At 40.9% G+C, this 16,528-nt stretch overlaps 1 protein-coding gene across 9 annotated transcripts in view; it reads left to right on the forward strand.

Annotated features, from left to right (window-relative positions):
• The window catches only part of PDE11A (phosphodiesterase 11A), a 153,111-nt gene that overhangs the window by 94,788 nt on the left and 41,795 nt on the right, over positions 1-16,528 (forward strand). For all 9 annotated transcript variants that reach the window (XR_014169121.1, XM_081914207.1, XM_081914206.1 and 6 more), the window contains 3 exons: positions 1,129-1,275; positions 1,386-1,493; positions 12,225-12,334. Coding sequence is in view for 8 of the 9 variants with exons in the window: in XM_081914207.1 (XP_081770333.1) it covers positions 1,129-1,275; positions 1,386-1,493; positions 12,225-12,334 (365 nt within the window). In the remaining variant the exon portion in view is untranslated. The remainder of the gene's footprint in view (positions 1-1,128; positions 1,276-1,385; positions 1,494-12,224; positions 12,335-16,528) is intronic.

Below are 16,528 nucleotides of genomic sequence, written 5' to 3' on the forward strand. Positions count from 1 at the left end.
AGCGGAGGACCTGTGCTCTCCCCGCTGGTCTCCGGCGAGGAGTCCTGGAGCCCCCTCTCCAATTCCCCCATCCGCCCCCCTTTATCCCTGGTGTTACGCTGATTTCCTTCCCCTGCCTCCACTTCTGGCTCCGATGTCAGTTCCCTGACAGGTAAGTACAGTTAAGATTTATGTTCGTTTGTTTAAAATTTTAGGAAAATCAATAAATTTTTTTGGAAAAAACACGAATTTATCATGAATAGGATCCATGTAGCTGTTATATACAGTAACAAACTACACACAGCTGATGAAGCCCTTTGGGGCGAAACGGGGGAATATCCAGGAATCCTTGTCCTTTCTACCTGTGCCAGCATCTACCAGTGCCAGTTTCTTATGTCTACCAACCTTATCATCTTCATTAGACACTTACAAGACTGTTTCATGGTACTCTTCTAAGGAATACATCAGATAGAAAAATACAAGAGAAGATGAAGAAATTAGAAAGGAATCGCATTTTGTACATACTGGACTTGGTGGTCAACTTTGCCATTGTTGTTATACAACCTATTACGTTTACGTGTTTCTTCAAGCTTGTCTTGTAATGCAAATCCATTGCAGCTTCTGTAGAGCTGACAGCTAGCTCAGGGCTACTTTACACGTGACTTTTGTAGGGGGTGGAGCAGCATTCATAAAACATAACCTGTGAAGCAGGACATATTTATTCTGCTGAGCATACATAGGTCATATACACACACAGCCATTTGTCCAAATGCTATTTCAGTGAAGTTTCTAGGCAGTCTCCATTTAAGTCATGGAGAACATATGGCCCTCCAGGGGTTGTTAGACTAAAACATCTGCCATCCCTCAGCATTGGCCATGCTGCAAGACGGAATGCAACAACATCTAGAGGACCACGGGTTTCCCATCCCAGATTTAACAGAATGGATCTTGTTGCAGTTTTGATACTAGAGGGATTGCACTTCCAGTTTGTAGTTTTCTCTCCCTTCCTAGATTTCCACCATACATTTTGTAATTGCCATTTCTAGGTTGTCTAAATGGATTTGGGAAACATTTGTTCTAAGAAAGTGCAGCTAGAAAGAGCCTGAGCTGCGCGTGAGAAATTTTCTCATTGTCTTTGGGTAATTCCAGGCAGCAAACATTCCACTTGTGTCAGAACTTGGCATAGACAACATCCATTTTGACGACTTCTCCCTCGACACGGACGCCATGATAACTGCAGCCCTCCGGATGTTCATGGAGCTTGGAATGGTGCAGAAATTTAAAATTGACTATGAGGTAACCATCTGTTGTGCAAAGATAATCGGCGCTGCTTTGGTTTTGGCGGTGGTTGTGCCCATTTGTCCGTGTTAAGTGTCCCTGATGCGATTTGTATTTTTCCATTTCAGACGTTGTGTAGGTGGCTTTTGACAGTGAGGAAAAATTACCGAATGGTCCTGTACCACAACTGGAGGCACGCTTTCAATGTGTGCCAGCTCATGTTTGCCATGTTAACTGTGAGTATCTTGAGTGGCAGTCATCTTATGATACTATCCATGTTGTTGTCCAAACATTTGTTTCCTCTTCCCCTTGCTAATACGGCATTAAAAAAAAATATTGAGATGTAAGCGCCCAAGAGAATAAAGGGTCCTAATTTGATACCTAATTTGGCAGCACTTATTTGGCAACATTTGACAGGGTTTGAGCACGGTGAAGGAATGGAACCACAGATGGCAGTTGTATGATACTGACCTTGTTGTTATAGGACCTAATCTTAAAAGAATGGGTTTTACACACACACACACACAAACACACACACATATATATGTATGTATGTATGTTGTGTAGGTGGCTTTTGACAGTGAGGAAAAATTACCGAATGGTCCTGTATCACAACTGGAGGCACGCTTTCAATGTGTGCCACCTCATGTTTATACACACACACATATATATACACCATATTTTTCGCTCTATAAGATGCACCAGACCACAAGACGCACCTAGTTTTTGGAGGAGGAAAACAAGAAAAAAAAATATTCTGAATCCCAGAAGCCAGAACAGCAAGAGGGATCACTGCGCAGTGAAAGCAGCAATCCCTCTTGCTGTTCTGGCTTCTGTGATAGCTGCACAGCCTGCATTCGCTCCATAAGACGCACACACATTTCCCCTTACTTTTTAGGAGGGAAAAAGTGAGTCTTATAGAGCAAAAAATACGGCATATATATATAAAGAGAGAGAGAGCGCGTGCCTAGAAGTCATTGCTTCATAAAATCCCCACTCTGCCAATGTACCTGTAATCCAGAGAAAGTTCAGCGTGTTGCTCCCATTGAGGAAATTAGGACTTGGGCATGTAACCATAGAATTTAAGATGCATGAATTTAAATGGGACTGGAGATTTGTGTACTTTAATTCCCCAAAGAGCGCCGAGCTGCTAATCAAGTACATGGTGAGAGAGTGTAAGGAAGGACCAGGCAGCCGGCAAAGAAACTTCAGTGGGAATAGTAAAGTGAGCATTCCAGTTTATCCGAAACTGGAATCTTTAACTGGTAAGCTGCAGCTGCCAACAGGAGCTTTTATATTATGGTGGTGGGGAAACAGTTAAAGGATACAGGTAAACTGGACATTTCAGGTGAAGGAAAGAGGTGACGAAGGAGGGAAACCTGGGTTGAACGGGTTAAGAAGAGCTGCTAGGTTCAGGGGTTCAAGGATGTAATGGGAGGACAAGGGAGTATGCTATTTTAACATTTTATTCTAGGGTGCCAAAATTTCTTAGCGGTGGCAGGTGTTTACAACCAGCTTCATGAAGACAGGCGAACAATTTCCTTTGGCTTTGGGGAAGGCATAAGAAAATTTAACCAAGACACTGAGAATTATTACTTCCACATCACATTTATGCAAGGTGCTGATCACATACCTTCAGTTTTTTTGGTGTTTTTTTCTTAATGTAGACAAATTGCCAGCAGGGACACCTTGACAATATGAGGCCTCACTCACTGAATAAGTTTGGAGTTGATGGTCCTTCCCAGCTGTCAATTCCCCACTTCCCCTTAGACATCCACATTTAATAAAACACACACATGTATATTTGCACTTAAATCATGGCATTGTGCCCCCAGTCTGCTCATCTGTGCACTTTAAGCTGATCCAGCGTCATGTTTGACAACCTAGATAAATTATTTGAAGGTTTTCATTTTTATATTTCGTTGCTACATAAAAATCAAAACCTGCTTGATAACTGTTCTGATGAATGCTTTCACATTTGTGCTGCCGCTTTTGCTCATAACAATACAGACCTTAATGCAAGACTTCCGCTAGGTGGAGCTCAAAGGCCAGAATTGTTTTAGGTTTCTTTCTGGAGCTGGTGAGGTATGACAGCATGTTTTATCGTTTGATGAAACAGCTTCTTTTCATCTGGATTGAATAACTACCAAACCGCAGGATCAAATGGAATTGCAATTGTTTGGAAAATGTCGGGTCTTTGTTGTTGTTGTTTTGCTTTGATAGGGTTAACACGCCTATCTGTTGGCTGTGGATCTGTGAATATCTGCACAGCTAATTGTCAAAACACTGCCAAATGCGAGCTGTTTCCCAAACAACTGTTTCCCAAATCTCAGCCTGCACTGCTTATGTGTCAACTCTTAGAGCAAATTCACATGACCTTTTCTTCTCTACAACAAGGCACTATCCCCCACTGGCAGAGAGTCATGGGGAATCTGTCATTGTGAATGGCTTGCTATGCAACAACCCTTCCTTCTTCCACCTTTGTAGGTTGCATGATGACCCCATTCATAAAAATGGAATACGCACACATCCCTGTCATGAGATGGTTGCCTAAAGTTCACTAAAAGTCCCTGTACAGTTGCAAGTGGTTATATGAATTAGGCCTTAAAAGGATTTTGTTGGAATGTCACTACAGTGGTACCTTAAGAACAGCCCTGTGTACGAACTATTTAGTTTACAACTCACAAAACCAGAAGTAGTGTCCCGGATTGCGAACTTTACCTCGGTCTAAGAATAGAAGCCGAATGGTGGAAGAGCACCGGCAGTGGGAGGCCTCATTAGGGAAAGTGCACCTCGGTTTAAGAATGGTTTCGGTTTAAGAACGGACTTATGGAATGGATTAAGTTCGTAAACCGAGGTACCACTGTGTAGTTCTTAGTCAGATGTGAGACTCCAGAAGCGACTCTAGAATATGTGTGTATTTACATATTCAACTAAGATACTTTTAGTTATGGGAATGACTTGTAGCGCTCCATCTTGATGGAAAAGAAACACCTAGTGCTGCAATAATACTGAGTATTCAGTTTTAGGCACACTTGAAATCTTGTGCACACTTACCTGGAAGTCAGCTGCAGTGAGCACAGTGACACTTTTATCTCAGTAAACATGTACATGATGGAATTGAAAGTCTGCTTCCATATAAACTTTTATCCTGACTTCACTGGCCACAAGTTTTGGTGGAATGTGTATAATAAACCATAGTTAGTGGATCAGGGTCTTGCACAGCTGCAGTTTCCTTCAAAATAAAACTATGCATACTTTTTGAAGTGTGAATAATGTGACGTGTTAGGCCTACTAGAGGACAGCAATAGCAGATAAAGTCCGTAGTTAAAGCCTTTGCCCCGGAAGCAATCTTATGAAAGGCCTCCATTGGTATACAGATCACAGGCTACTCGCCATGAACAGAGAACAAATTCTGTTCCCTTCTGCATCTACTCTCATGCTCTTTTGAGTCAATTCTCTTCCATATCCGCCAACATGATATATGCCAAAAAAATGTATTATACAGATCTACACAAGACAGACTGACTAGTCTAAAAGAGAAGTATTGACACTACTTGAATGTTAAGCACAGCAAACATAGAAACCAAGGGTTGAACATTTCATTTGAGAGATTTCTGACCTTAAGCTCATTACAATAAAAAAATAAATACAAATATAGTAGAAAATTGAAAATGCATTGACAGACTGGTGCTGTTCTCCTTGGTTTCAACAAAGTCTGGAAATGTTTAAGGTCCCAAACAGATGTGGTAAGATCCCACCATTTTAATGTTAACTCAGAAGGAGCAGGTTGCCGGTGGGAATTGGATTGGAGCTGTGGTACTAGCGGTACTTCTGTGCCACTTCGCTGTTCTGAATCTCCACCAGTCCGGCTGCTGGTAGCTCCCTTTCAGAAGAAAGATGGACACAATATAGGCACTTGCGTTTCACCTTCCAGGGTTAATAGAAGGGGGGGGGGAGTTTCAAAGGGAATATTGTTCAGGGGAAGGGCTCTCCACCAGTGTTGCTACTCTGATCAAAATGGGAGCCCTCTTGTGGCTGCTTTTAAAATACAATGACACAACGTCGGACAAGTCCAATCATAAGTATTATGCCTGTCACAGCGACAGCATTGTGTGGCACGCAGCGTTGTGCAGTTCTGTCTGGCACACCAAGGGTGCACGTGCCTGCGCCGTTCTACATCTGTGGGATTCTTTCACTTCAAGTGACTGGATCTGCTTCTTTTATCTTTTAATCTCATAGTTGACACACCTCTTCTACTGTCCGTGTTAAGATGTGGGTGAACATATCAGACGACACAGTGATTCTTCAAACAGCTCTTGTTTATTCACAGGCCCTGAAGGGTTCAGCCAGCCTGCTTATATAGAGCTCCACTAGAACGCAACAGTAACCATTTTCTGTAACTATCCAATCACTGAACGTCACTTTCGACCCCTTATTTGCATATGTGGACCTGAACTATCTACAGTATCCCCCTGCTGGCCCAGGGTGAGAACTTCAGTACATAACAGTCCACATTTATGCATTTGATGAAGTAGGTTCTGCCTACAAAATGCTCAGACAATGATAAGTGTATTGATTTTAAGGATTCTCTGGTGTTTTCCAGGCCCGTGCAACAGCTGGAGGGGGTGGGGAAGCTGGGTACACTTACCCAGAGCTTCAGAGGGCTAAGCCAAACAGGGGGCCCCACCAGGGACTGGCAACGTCTTCTCTTTTAGTCTTTTAGTTTATAACTTTATTCTAAAAAGACTCCCACCCTGGGCTTCAGACAAAGCTCTGCATGGGCCTGCTGTTTTCTCTCAATAGGCTTAGCACAGCGCTTCTGGCTAGTCAGCATTTAGAGTTGAAGATATGTTAAAAAGTGAAATTGAGACTAACATCATGTTGTCCAGAAGGGTTTGGAATTATTCCTTCTAATGCTACCGAAGCTTTTTCAAGTGTTCAGAATGGGATAATGACCTTAGCTGCTGGTGGGACCAAAATGCAATGGAAGGATCCACACACCCCCAACCTATGTATGTTTATTGAAATATCTGTAAAGCCTTCAACCCTGCCCACCCCATGTACAGCCATACATGGAGAACCTCTATTGATGTTCTAATGAATGTGCATAGGGGAGGAACAGATCCTGCCACATTCCACTACATGCAACTATTATCAATCTTTTGAAAGCCTTAATAAAAACTAGCAATTTGGTTGTTTGCTGTTAAAATAACCCAAATTGAACAGAATGTTTAATTACGCATAAAGTATACAGAGTATGCATCAGGTTTCTGACAGTACCAATGAGTTTAAAAGTACAAGACCAGACGTAAAAGGCCAAAGGATAAATTTATATGTGACTGATACGCACATTGTGCAATGTTTTTCTAGAAGAATCACTTTTCCCTTTGCAGTTTGTACTCATAAATGGCCATTCCATTAGCATTGTTCCTACATGTGGTAATGATGTAAGTAAACTCCAGAACAATAGACACTTTAATTAAAGACACCTTGAAATATAAGCACATATTTTGCCATTCTGCTCATTTTTCTTCCTAAGCATTACACAGCTCCTTATGGAATGTAATAATCTTATACAACTTACTGGTAATGTGTGGGGGACACACATATATTATTATCTTAGATTTTATAGTAATACTGTCAATGAGGTTATGCTGAAGAGCTGCAGTTCAGCACTTTTATTACTGGCTATTACAGTAAACACACTGACACGTTATTTGGTTTTTATTTATTTATATATATTTAAACGTGGATCTTACAAGTTTAAAAAAAAAGATGTTGGGGATGTCAGTGTGGTCAAGTTCAGAGAGACAGAAGGGTAATGAATAATAGATAGCAAGGGAGAAAAGAATGTGTGTTTCTTTTTAATGAATTAATGCTTCCTCCTACTAATACTTCTTCTTACTTCCTACTAAGTACATTACATGATACTGGGCACCTAACCTAGCCTCCACTCAGACAGCACTTTATTCTGTTTCCTCTCAAGTTTCCTTCCCTGATAATCTTTGTGTTTTTTTTTTTTGATGTGATTTTTCACACAACATAAATGCCCCTCCTGGAAATCTAGTGGACTCTTAACTGAAGTTTTGCACTCATTTCCAGGTTAATTGCTTCCAGAAAATAAATGTTTGCAACCCTGTTAACCTGGAAAATTGTGGGAGTTTTGCAGCATAATTTCCCCCCCATGCTGTTTCATGGGGGAATCAAGAGGAAACATAAGCACGCCTGCACACAGAAGGTGGTGACATGTCCGATGAGGTCTGCTGTTGTGTCACACCATGCCCACTGATGTAAATGAAATTTTGTGTGACTTGGAGATACTTTGATCTCAAAGCCACAGTTCCATAACACAACAGGTAATGCAGTATAAAAAGAACATTAGAAACCAGGACAGAAGCACTAGCATTATAACCAGGAAAACTAACACAAAAAAATCCCCAATTCTGAATGCACCCCCAAGTTTTAGCATTTATAGAAAACTGATCTCAGTAAGATATATTATAGAAATAAAAGATTATGTTGCTTGGAAAGACCAGGAGGGTCATCTAGTCTAACTCTGTGCTGTTTTATAGCCCAATACTATGCAAAGTTACAATTGATTCCAATATTGCTTCCAATTTTTGGAAACTGAACATATATTCAGTATGTAAATCAAAGATTAAATGGAAGTAATGATAAGCAGACCTTGTGATCAAGGGATAAATGTAAAGCCATCAGTAATGAATTTGAATTTATCGATATGATGTATACACTAAATTTCTGCTCTGGTAGGACTGCTATGGAATCACTTAAGTTTGTACTCTAAAGACGCTTGTAGATACATCACTGAGCCTGGAATTCCAGGTTATATTGGAGGTTACTAAGTTGAAGAAAGGAAAATCAGAGTACCATCATGAGAACTTATTTCTAATGGCCTAGGCCAAAAATAAAATATAGGGCTTTAATAATTTCTTGTTGCTTTTAAAATTTTAATTAGTGCATTCTGCATGTCCGTGTTTTGAAGTAAAGGTAGAAGGTATATGACCTCCATCCGGTTAAGTCCAGTCAAAGGTGACTATGGGTGCGGCACTCATCTCGCCTTTCAGGCCAAGGGGGCCGGTGTTGGACCACAGACCGCTTTCCAGGTCATGTGGCCAGCATGACTAAACCGCTATTGGCGTATGGAGGACCATGACGGAAGCCAGAGTGCACGGAAACGCTGTTTACCTTCCCGCTGCAGCGGTACCTATTTATCTACTTGCACTGGTGTGCTTTCAAACTGCTAGGTTGGCAGAAAATGGAGTCTGAGGCTGTTGGGACATCTAGAAGGCTACAGGTTTCTCATCCCTGGCTTAATTTCCTCCTCGCTGTGAGGCTCTGATCCCACTACCACGTAGAATGGTGGCTTCCTTCAAACGATGGCAATTCGTTTAGGTTTATGGTGCTGGGCTGCCTAGATTTGGATTACCAAGCCACGTTGATTGGGAGAAAGAGGTTCAATTCCCCATGCACGTTACCCTTAATGTTCACAATGGTTTCCTGCTATTAAAGCTAAATTTGTGGCAACTTATACCACATGGACTTGTTTTGTCCAGTCTGTTACATGCCATCAACAGAACTATTCATACTTTCCTAGCACCCAAAGTGGGGGAACCACTAAATTCTTTTACAAAGAGTGAAGAGGAATGCACAGTTTTCAAAAACACAGTTTCAGCCTAAGCTGTGTATGGCTGTGAGTGTTTTCATTCCATCAGGGAGTCCTGCTATGCAATGCAGCATTAAAGTTTTAAAATAACTTCACAGCTCTGCAGTCCTTTTATACGTTCCGTGATTTATACTGTTACCCCTGTATGGCTTGGCCTTTGAGAGCTGCAGACCTGGTTCTGCAACCTACGCATCCATCATTTTAACTCCCATGACTGCTTTCATTGATTGTAATGAGACTACTCGTTTGAGTAAGGAATTTTGACTGTAGGATCAACCTCAAGATCAGCCCAATTTTTTGTGTGTGTTTTTGTTTTACAGTCATATTTCTTCAGATACTCTTCAACATTTTATTTTTCTTTCCACAACTCATAAATATAGCAAATAATTATACATAAATGCAGTGTGCTAACAACAAAGCACATAAAAGCAGACCAGGTATGATGCAATTAATTTCCTCACATGAAAAAATGACCTCCATAACTCACTTTAGACTCTGGCACTTGTGAGTTAAGGTCATTTATTTTTTGGCGAAAATAAATTTTGTTCTATCATCTTGTACTGTGCATTTTCCTTTACATGTTTCAGTTTTGAAAGCAAAGGGAAACATAATCACTTGTCCAGTGCCTTACTAAGCAGATAATTTTCCTGCCCCTACAGCATACACTGAAAATGATGCTTTTGTAATAATTTTTACCTACTTTATTACAAGATTTCCTTTTTTGATCAACTACAGCTGAATTTATACTTTAAGAGTTGTGTCTGCTTTCAGCCAAAGTCCTTCTTTAATTATGACATGAAACGTCCAGTTTGCACACAATTTTATTTATTTTACAAATAAAATCTACGAAAGCAAAAATTAATAAATTATAGCCTGATCCAATGAGCTGATTTAGTGGCACATAGAGCTTTGGATAGTAAGGATTAGGGTGATCAAGAGAAAAAGAAAAAAAGGATCAAATTACATTGCAATGGCTTGCTGCATTATGCTGGCGCTGCAAGCGTACCTGTTATGTTCCACCATCTTAGCAAAGTAGGTCAGCACTACTTACTCGTTACTGTGTTTTTAACGTACCCTTTGTCCAAGGAGCTCAGGATAATGTACATAGCTAAACATAGTTTAACTGGGGGAAACTAGCACCGAAAGATGCGGCATAGTCCCATTATCCAGAGTTGTAGAGAAGAAACATGCTGTTCCGTGTGTTGGATAGAACGGGGCACTGAGGACAGCCAGAGGGGGAAGGGGGGAACCAGGGGGCTGTGGCCCCGGGCACACATTTTGAGGGGGCGCAATCAGGTGCCCCCACGACAGGCATGGAGCCCTGGCAGCTGAGGCACTGCGGCAGGCAGTTTGGTCTAGTGGGCAGGTGGGTGGAGGTGGTGGGCAAGGAGCCTGTTGGAGGCGGGCTCAGTTCACCCTCTGCATGCACCCTCACCCCAGCTGCCCGGTCCACTAGGGCGGCACAACACTTGCCCTGGGCACCAGCAGCCCACGCTACACTACTGAGGACAACAAAAGCCTCTAAATCAGCCTTCCCCAACCTGCTGACCATGATATTTTGGATCATGGTTCACATCTGCCCCAGTTACCATTGAGGTTAGGGGTGGGGAGGGAAGCGAAAATAAAGGAAAGCTTGTTACTGCATCCCTGGCTGGGATGCAAGCTTGAAAAGTTCTTGGGGGCTTGGTGTCCTCTTTCTACACCATTGCTTCCTGCACCACAAAGAGGCTGTTCTCCTCCAGGACAACAGCACCAGCCATTGCTGCCTTCCCGGTACCCAAAGGCAAGGACAACCTGAAGTCTTAAAGCATAGACCCGGGGTGAGGGAGAGGCTTGCATCAGCACCGGTGAAGAAGGTTCCTTCTTGATCCCATGCCCAACTATCTCTGCATAGTGAAGCCTCGTACAAGAGTGGTTGGGGAGAACCAGCCAGATGGGGGTGGTATAAATGAGAAAATAAAAATAAAAGACTTTTACAGGATCAGCAAGGAGATTGCAGTAACAAAATACTGCATAGAAGATGGCTAATTCCGCTTCCCTTCCCTTTCAGTTTCCCTTATGGCATTCTTAACATGATAGCTGTGTAATACATGACCACACCAGATGGAAAGCTTCCTGCTCCATGGCCCAGTTACTGATGCGAGACCAGTTGGTAAATTTGGCCAACTGGCTTCCTGGTTACAATGTCATCAGAAAAGCACAGGGTCTGATGAAATTGAGGCATTTATTATTTTTTAAATTGCACTTTGGCAATATTGTGATGTATGAGCAAGTATATTACTGGCAAAGACAAGGCTGGTGCTTTATTTGCACTGTGAATCCACATTCATGGGTTCCAAAGCTCAGAACAGTAAATTGGGCGTAACAGGGAAGCATTCGAGAGAGAGAAAGGGCCTTCTCAGTGGTGGTTCCACTTCTGTGGCACTCTTTGTCTATTGATATAGAGATAGATAGATAGATAGATAGATAGATAGATAGATAGATAGATAGATGATAGATAGATGGATACAGTTTTTTAAAAACTGGTTTTAAAACCCTACTTATTCTAGCTTTCTTTTTCTTATGGAAAATACGTTAAAACTTACATTTAGATTACTTTTTCTAGACCAGAACAACTGCACAAAAGTATGTAGACTACAATATTTATGTTGCGAATGGCCCTGTGATCGTCAGATAAAATTTAATTAAATAAGCAAATAAATGAATGAATCAAAACAAACTTGTTTGTCCAAGAAAAAGAAATGGTTGCAATTCACGTTCATCAGCGTGCTTACTTGTTTTCTAAAATGAAAGTTCAGAAGTGCTTTTAGCTCTTGCCCTGTGTTAAGCACCTCCAAAGTTTAAAATGGGAAAATGAACATTGTTTTAGCTGACTTGTTTTGTTTACATACGCCAAGAAGGGTAGCTAAACAGTTTTGAAGTGGGGAAGTTATGCCCTGCTTCCTAAACCTGTTCCCAGATTCAATCAAATTATCCTTTCACTGAGAGTCTTCCAAAGATCAGCTCCATGTGTGTGTGTGGGGGGGCGAACTTTGAATATTTGTCTGAATGCTTGTTTTGTTTTATTCTTTTTATTTTTTATGAATTGTTTCATATTTTATGTATTTTATTTTAATTACATTGTAAAGGTTTTAACTCTGAAAGGGGGCCTAAAATAGTCTAAGAAATAAAGAAGTCAATCTCTGTACGTTTTCCTATTACGTACCAGTTTTAATTTTTAGTGGCATCATGGATGACTGAAGTTACTGACATCATCAATATTTGTTTCCCCTGTTTTCAGACAGCAGGATTTCAGGAGATTCTGACAGAAATTGAAATTTTAGCGTTGATTGTGGGATGTTTGTGCCATGACCTTGACCACAGAGGAACAAACAATGCCTTTCAAGCAAAGTATGTTACTTCTTTCTTAATTCTTTGTTTTCCTTACATGTATTAGAAGAAGAATGCAGAAGAAAGCATTGATTTTAAGTTGCCTTGCACAGCAAAGTATTTTTATGCTTGCCTTTAAGAGAGACTATTCACCCAAATAATTTCCTATTCTTCCCTCCCCCCCCCCACAAAAAACCCCCCAACAACTTTAAATCACTTTGGCATCATGCTGTTGATTTGGCTTGCTCCATGTAAATTTCTGCCTTGTATAAAACCATGACACAGAATCTGGTTGTTCCACTCTTGGAATACCACATTCATTTACATACCTGCGTATGCCAAAATGGAGAGCGTTAGAAAATTCCCCATCTGTCTTTCTTGGTTCTGTTTTGCAGCTATGCAGATTTTCAGGCAATATTAAAAGAAACATAACTGATTGCATTCAAAACAGAAACAGGTGCTTTCAGAAATGGGGTCCTTCTGGGCTAATACGAACATATTACTACAAAACGCAGGGGGAGATGCCTCTTATTTGTAATATCTCTGTAGTTCTTACTCCAGTTTATGGGTCGGAAGGTTTTTCGCTATGTCGTCCACGGTCCATTTTGCAGGACAGTGAGCTGGCAATCCACAAAAGCAGTGGATCGCTTGGTGCTGAATCAGCTGCCCACAGCCCAGCTCAACAGCAGGCAGGCACTTAACTCCAGCAAGACAAAAGTTGTACAGTGGTACCTCTGGTTATGAACTTAATTCGTTCCAGAGGTCTGTTTTTAACCTGAAACCGTTCTTAACCTGAGGTGCGCTTTCACTAATGGGGCCTCCCGCTGCTGCCGCCATGCGATTTCCTTTCTCATCCTGAGGTAAAGTTCTTAACCCGAGGTACTACATCCGGGTTAGTGGAGTCTGTAACCCGAGGTGTTTATAACCCAAGGTGTTTGTAACCTGGGTACCACTGTAGTTTCCCACCATCAAAGGGCACAACATGTTGAGAAAGGGTGGCTAGTACAGTGGTACCTCAGGTTACAGACGCTTCAGGTTACAGACTCCGCTAACCCAGAAATAATACCTCAGGTTAAGAACTTTGCTTCAGGATGAGAGCAGAAAATGTGCAATGGCGGTGCAGCGGCAGCAGAAGGCCCCATTAGCTAAAGTTGTACCTCAGGTTAAGAACAGTTTCAGGTTAAGAACGGACCTTCGGAACGAATTAAGTTCTTAACTCGAGGTACCACTGTATCAATTGCCTGGGTAAGTGTGAGGGCTTGCATATACAGTATCTGCCCTTTCACTAGCCTGTTGTTGTAGCTTGATCCTACCCTACATTAGACACAGTATTTTATATAAGCCAAGGTTACTACTGGATTGAAAGGTGAGATACAGTTTAAGTAAATCCGCCACACCAACTCATGCTTACGTTCTGCTCTTTTAAACCATGGGAAATAGTAAGGCAACCGGAAAGGTGCTGCATTTTTAAAATGTCCCTCCACCCAAATGGTTGCTGTAGGAGGAACCAGAAATAGATAATAGTATTTTATTTTCCCCCCTCCTCATTTTCTGTGGTGCTTTCGACTATGACTGGATTTTGACCTGCTAATGGGACATTACCCCAAAGGAAATTAGCTTTTACACATGTTGATGGCCTAGAATTAAAGGTAGTGGCTGATACACAAGTCAGGAAGTTTGCCTAAGTCAATTAACTCTTTGCATATGCTAGTTCCAGGGGATTAACAGCAGCAAACAGCAGGCCTCTTAAATACACATGAGTCTGGCTATTGCCTCCATTGAAATTAGCTTTGACACTACAAACCTTAATTACTTTTGTAGCACCTATAAATCTATAACAATACTATTATTGTGCTTTTACTGCCAGGGAGAGGAAGAGGTGCTTGTGGGATGACCCTTGGAGACTGTGCATTGATTTGGGAGGCACCATTTGATTCTCTTTCTCAGGCAGCAAAAGTCTTGCCCCAGTCCTGTTAATTCGACAGTGAAAGGCTAATTTAAATGCAACCAGTTAGGGTTGCAATATGTCTTCTTTTTCCAGGACACATCCTTTTTTAAAATGGGTAGTGTCATCATAGTGATCCATAGTTAAAAGAAGAAGTAGGCAAATGTGTCCCCTTTTTTGCTCTTCTAAATATGGCAAGCCTATGGCCAGGCTCAAGAGCCTTTTCATAAGTGGCTGGAGCCTAGAATAAATATGTGAAGATGTACATGCTTGTGTTTCTACGTGAAGGAGAAAGTTGCATGTGAACTGGCCTTTGAATTGTCAAGATGCCCTGGTAGATTATAGATTAATAAATCATTGCTCAGACAACTTGACTTTAAAAAGCAAAACAAAACCCTGTTTAGCCTGTCTCGTTTTTTTCTGTGGGGATGATGCACAATTTGCCTTTTCAAAAGAAAAGAAGGAAGGTATCTTAAAGAGGAAACCAACCCATCAATCAAAGGCTATCGTTTGTGTTGTTTGCTGTCCCTTGTGCTTGTCTAGAGAGCTTACAGTCTTCCTATAATACTGTGGAAATCGCTGCAGAGTTTAAACAAAAGGCACATCATGACATAGCACGTCAAGTGCTTCAGCTGTAGGACTTGTAACTTCCACAATTTATTGTCATACGCTCATTCCTAAAATCAAGTCTAACATTATCTTTAAGTGCCAGGGTTGAGTGTGATGAAAGATCAAGAGGCATGTGATTGAAAACATCATCACAGCTCCCCAAAATTGCTCTGTTAATACATCGCAGCATGGTTTTCTCTGGGGGATTATGATTCCTAGTCATTCTACCCCACCCCGCCCCACCCAAATACAGCTGCCCCATGGTGATTAAATATCAGTATGAGGCAGCTTTGTAGTATAAGCTCCTAGGAGACTATTACCCACCCACCCCCATTCCTTCCTAGCATAATCTGTTATACTCATTTCTTTTTTTAAAAAAAAACACCACTACCATGACAAACCCCATCTTTTCGCTTAAGGCTGCATCCCAGAAGTGAAATGCTTGCATGCATTAATCTATTGTGACAGACCAATTCCATTGCTTTTCACCTTCGAACAATTCTCACTTTTTAAATTAGTTTTCATAGTTTCCCTTTAATGGTTGAACTTAGCATTTTAAATGATGTGCAACACACACACACACTTACTATATATATATATATATAGAGAGAGAGAGAGAGAGAGATCGTAGTACCCATACTTTAGAAGGCAATCCTAAACATGCTTACTAGGGAGTAAGCTCCATGAATATAGTTGGGCTTAAGTCAAAATAGCAATGGATGCATCTGCAAATTTCAGTTACTCTCAGTTTTTCCTTTTTCCAGTGTTAGGTTCAGTTCGACGTATTTTAACATCCATTTGTGAATCTTAAAAAGTCCTAATGAAAATACGTCACCATTTCTCCTAATAAACACATTTCTGTACAATTTTCACTAATAAAAACATTTTGCAAGCAATTTTCCTTAATATGGTGCACTTTCGTTTAACGTTTTCACTAACGTGCATTTTTATGCACACTGTCCCCTAATTTACACACGTTTGCCCATATTTCTGGGTTGGAGAACAGCACTGCAAAATTTGTAGACATGTGAATTTCAAGAGACAGCTGTGTTTCAGTTTGTCCGTTGCTTCAGGAAGTGTGAATTAAATAGGTTTGCATTAAAATGCGGACAAACCAAATATTCCCCCATGTCTACTTCAGAGTAAACATGCGTCGATTGCACTGTTAGGCTGCAGTCCTGTACATGCTTACCTAGGAGTAAGCCCCATTGAATTCAGTGTAAGTTACTTTTGAGTAGATATACATGGTGCTGATGGTGCTACATTTTCATGCCATTCTATTTTTTTGTTCACTGTAGCATGTTTATTACTATATGCTGCTGCTTACATTAAGAATGAAATTGTAATTGGCACTAAACTTTTTGTATATCTAGCCTCACCTTTGCAAATTTTGCTTACATATTACCAATAGTATCTTTACACAAAACAAAGGTAATTGCTGCATCCACCCTAAAAGTGTGCGTGGATATATATGATTTATGACTGTATATTTTGTGCATCTTTTAATGTATGTGCCCTACATGTATGCAACTCTCCTTTATGTAGAAAACTTCATTTATTATAATAAGTATATAAAGCACCTGTAGTCCAAGAGAGCATTTCTATTGTATATCCAACAGGAGCTACTTTAGGAAAGTCATTCTGAGGTGACCCTAGGGTTT

The sequence above is a fragment of the Podarcis melisellensis genome (genome assembly GCF_964234715.1).
Source record: "Podarcis melisellensis genome assembly, chromosome: 1".
NCBI lineage: Eukaryota > Metazoa > Chordata > Lepidosauria > Squamata > Lacertidae > Podarcis > Podarcis melisellensis.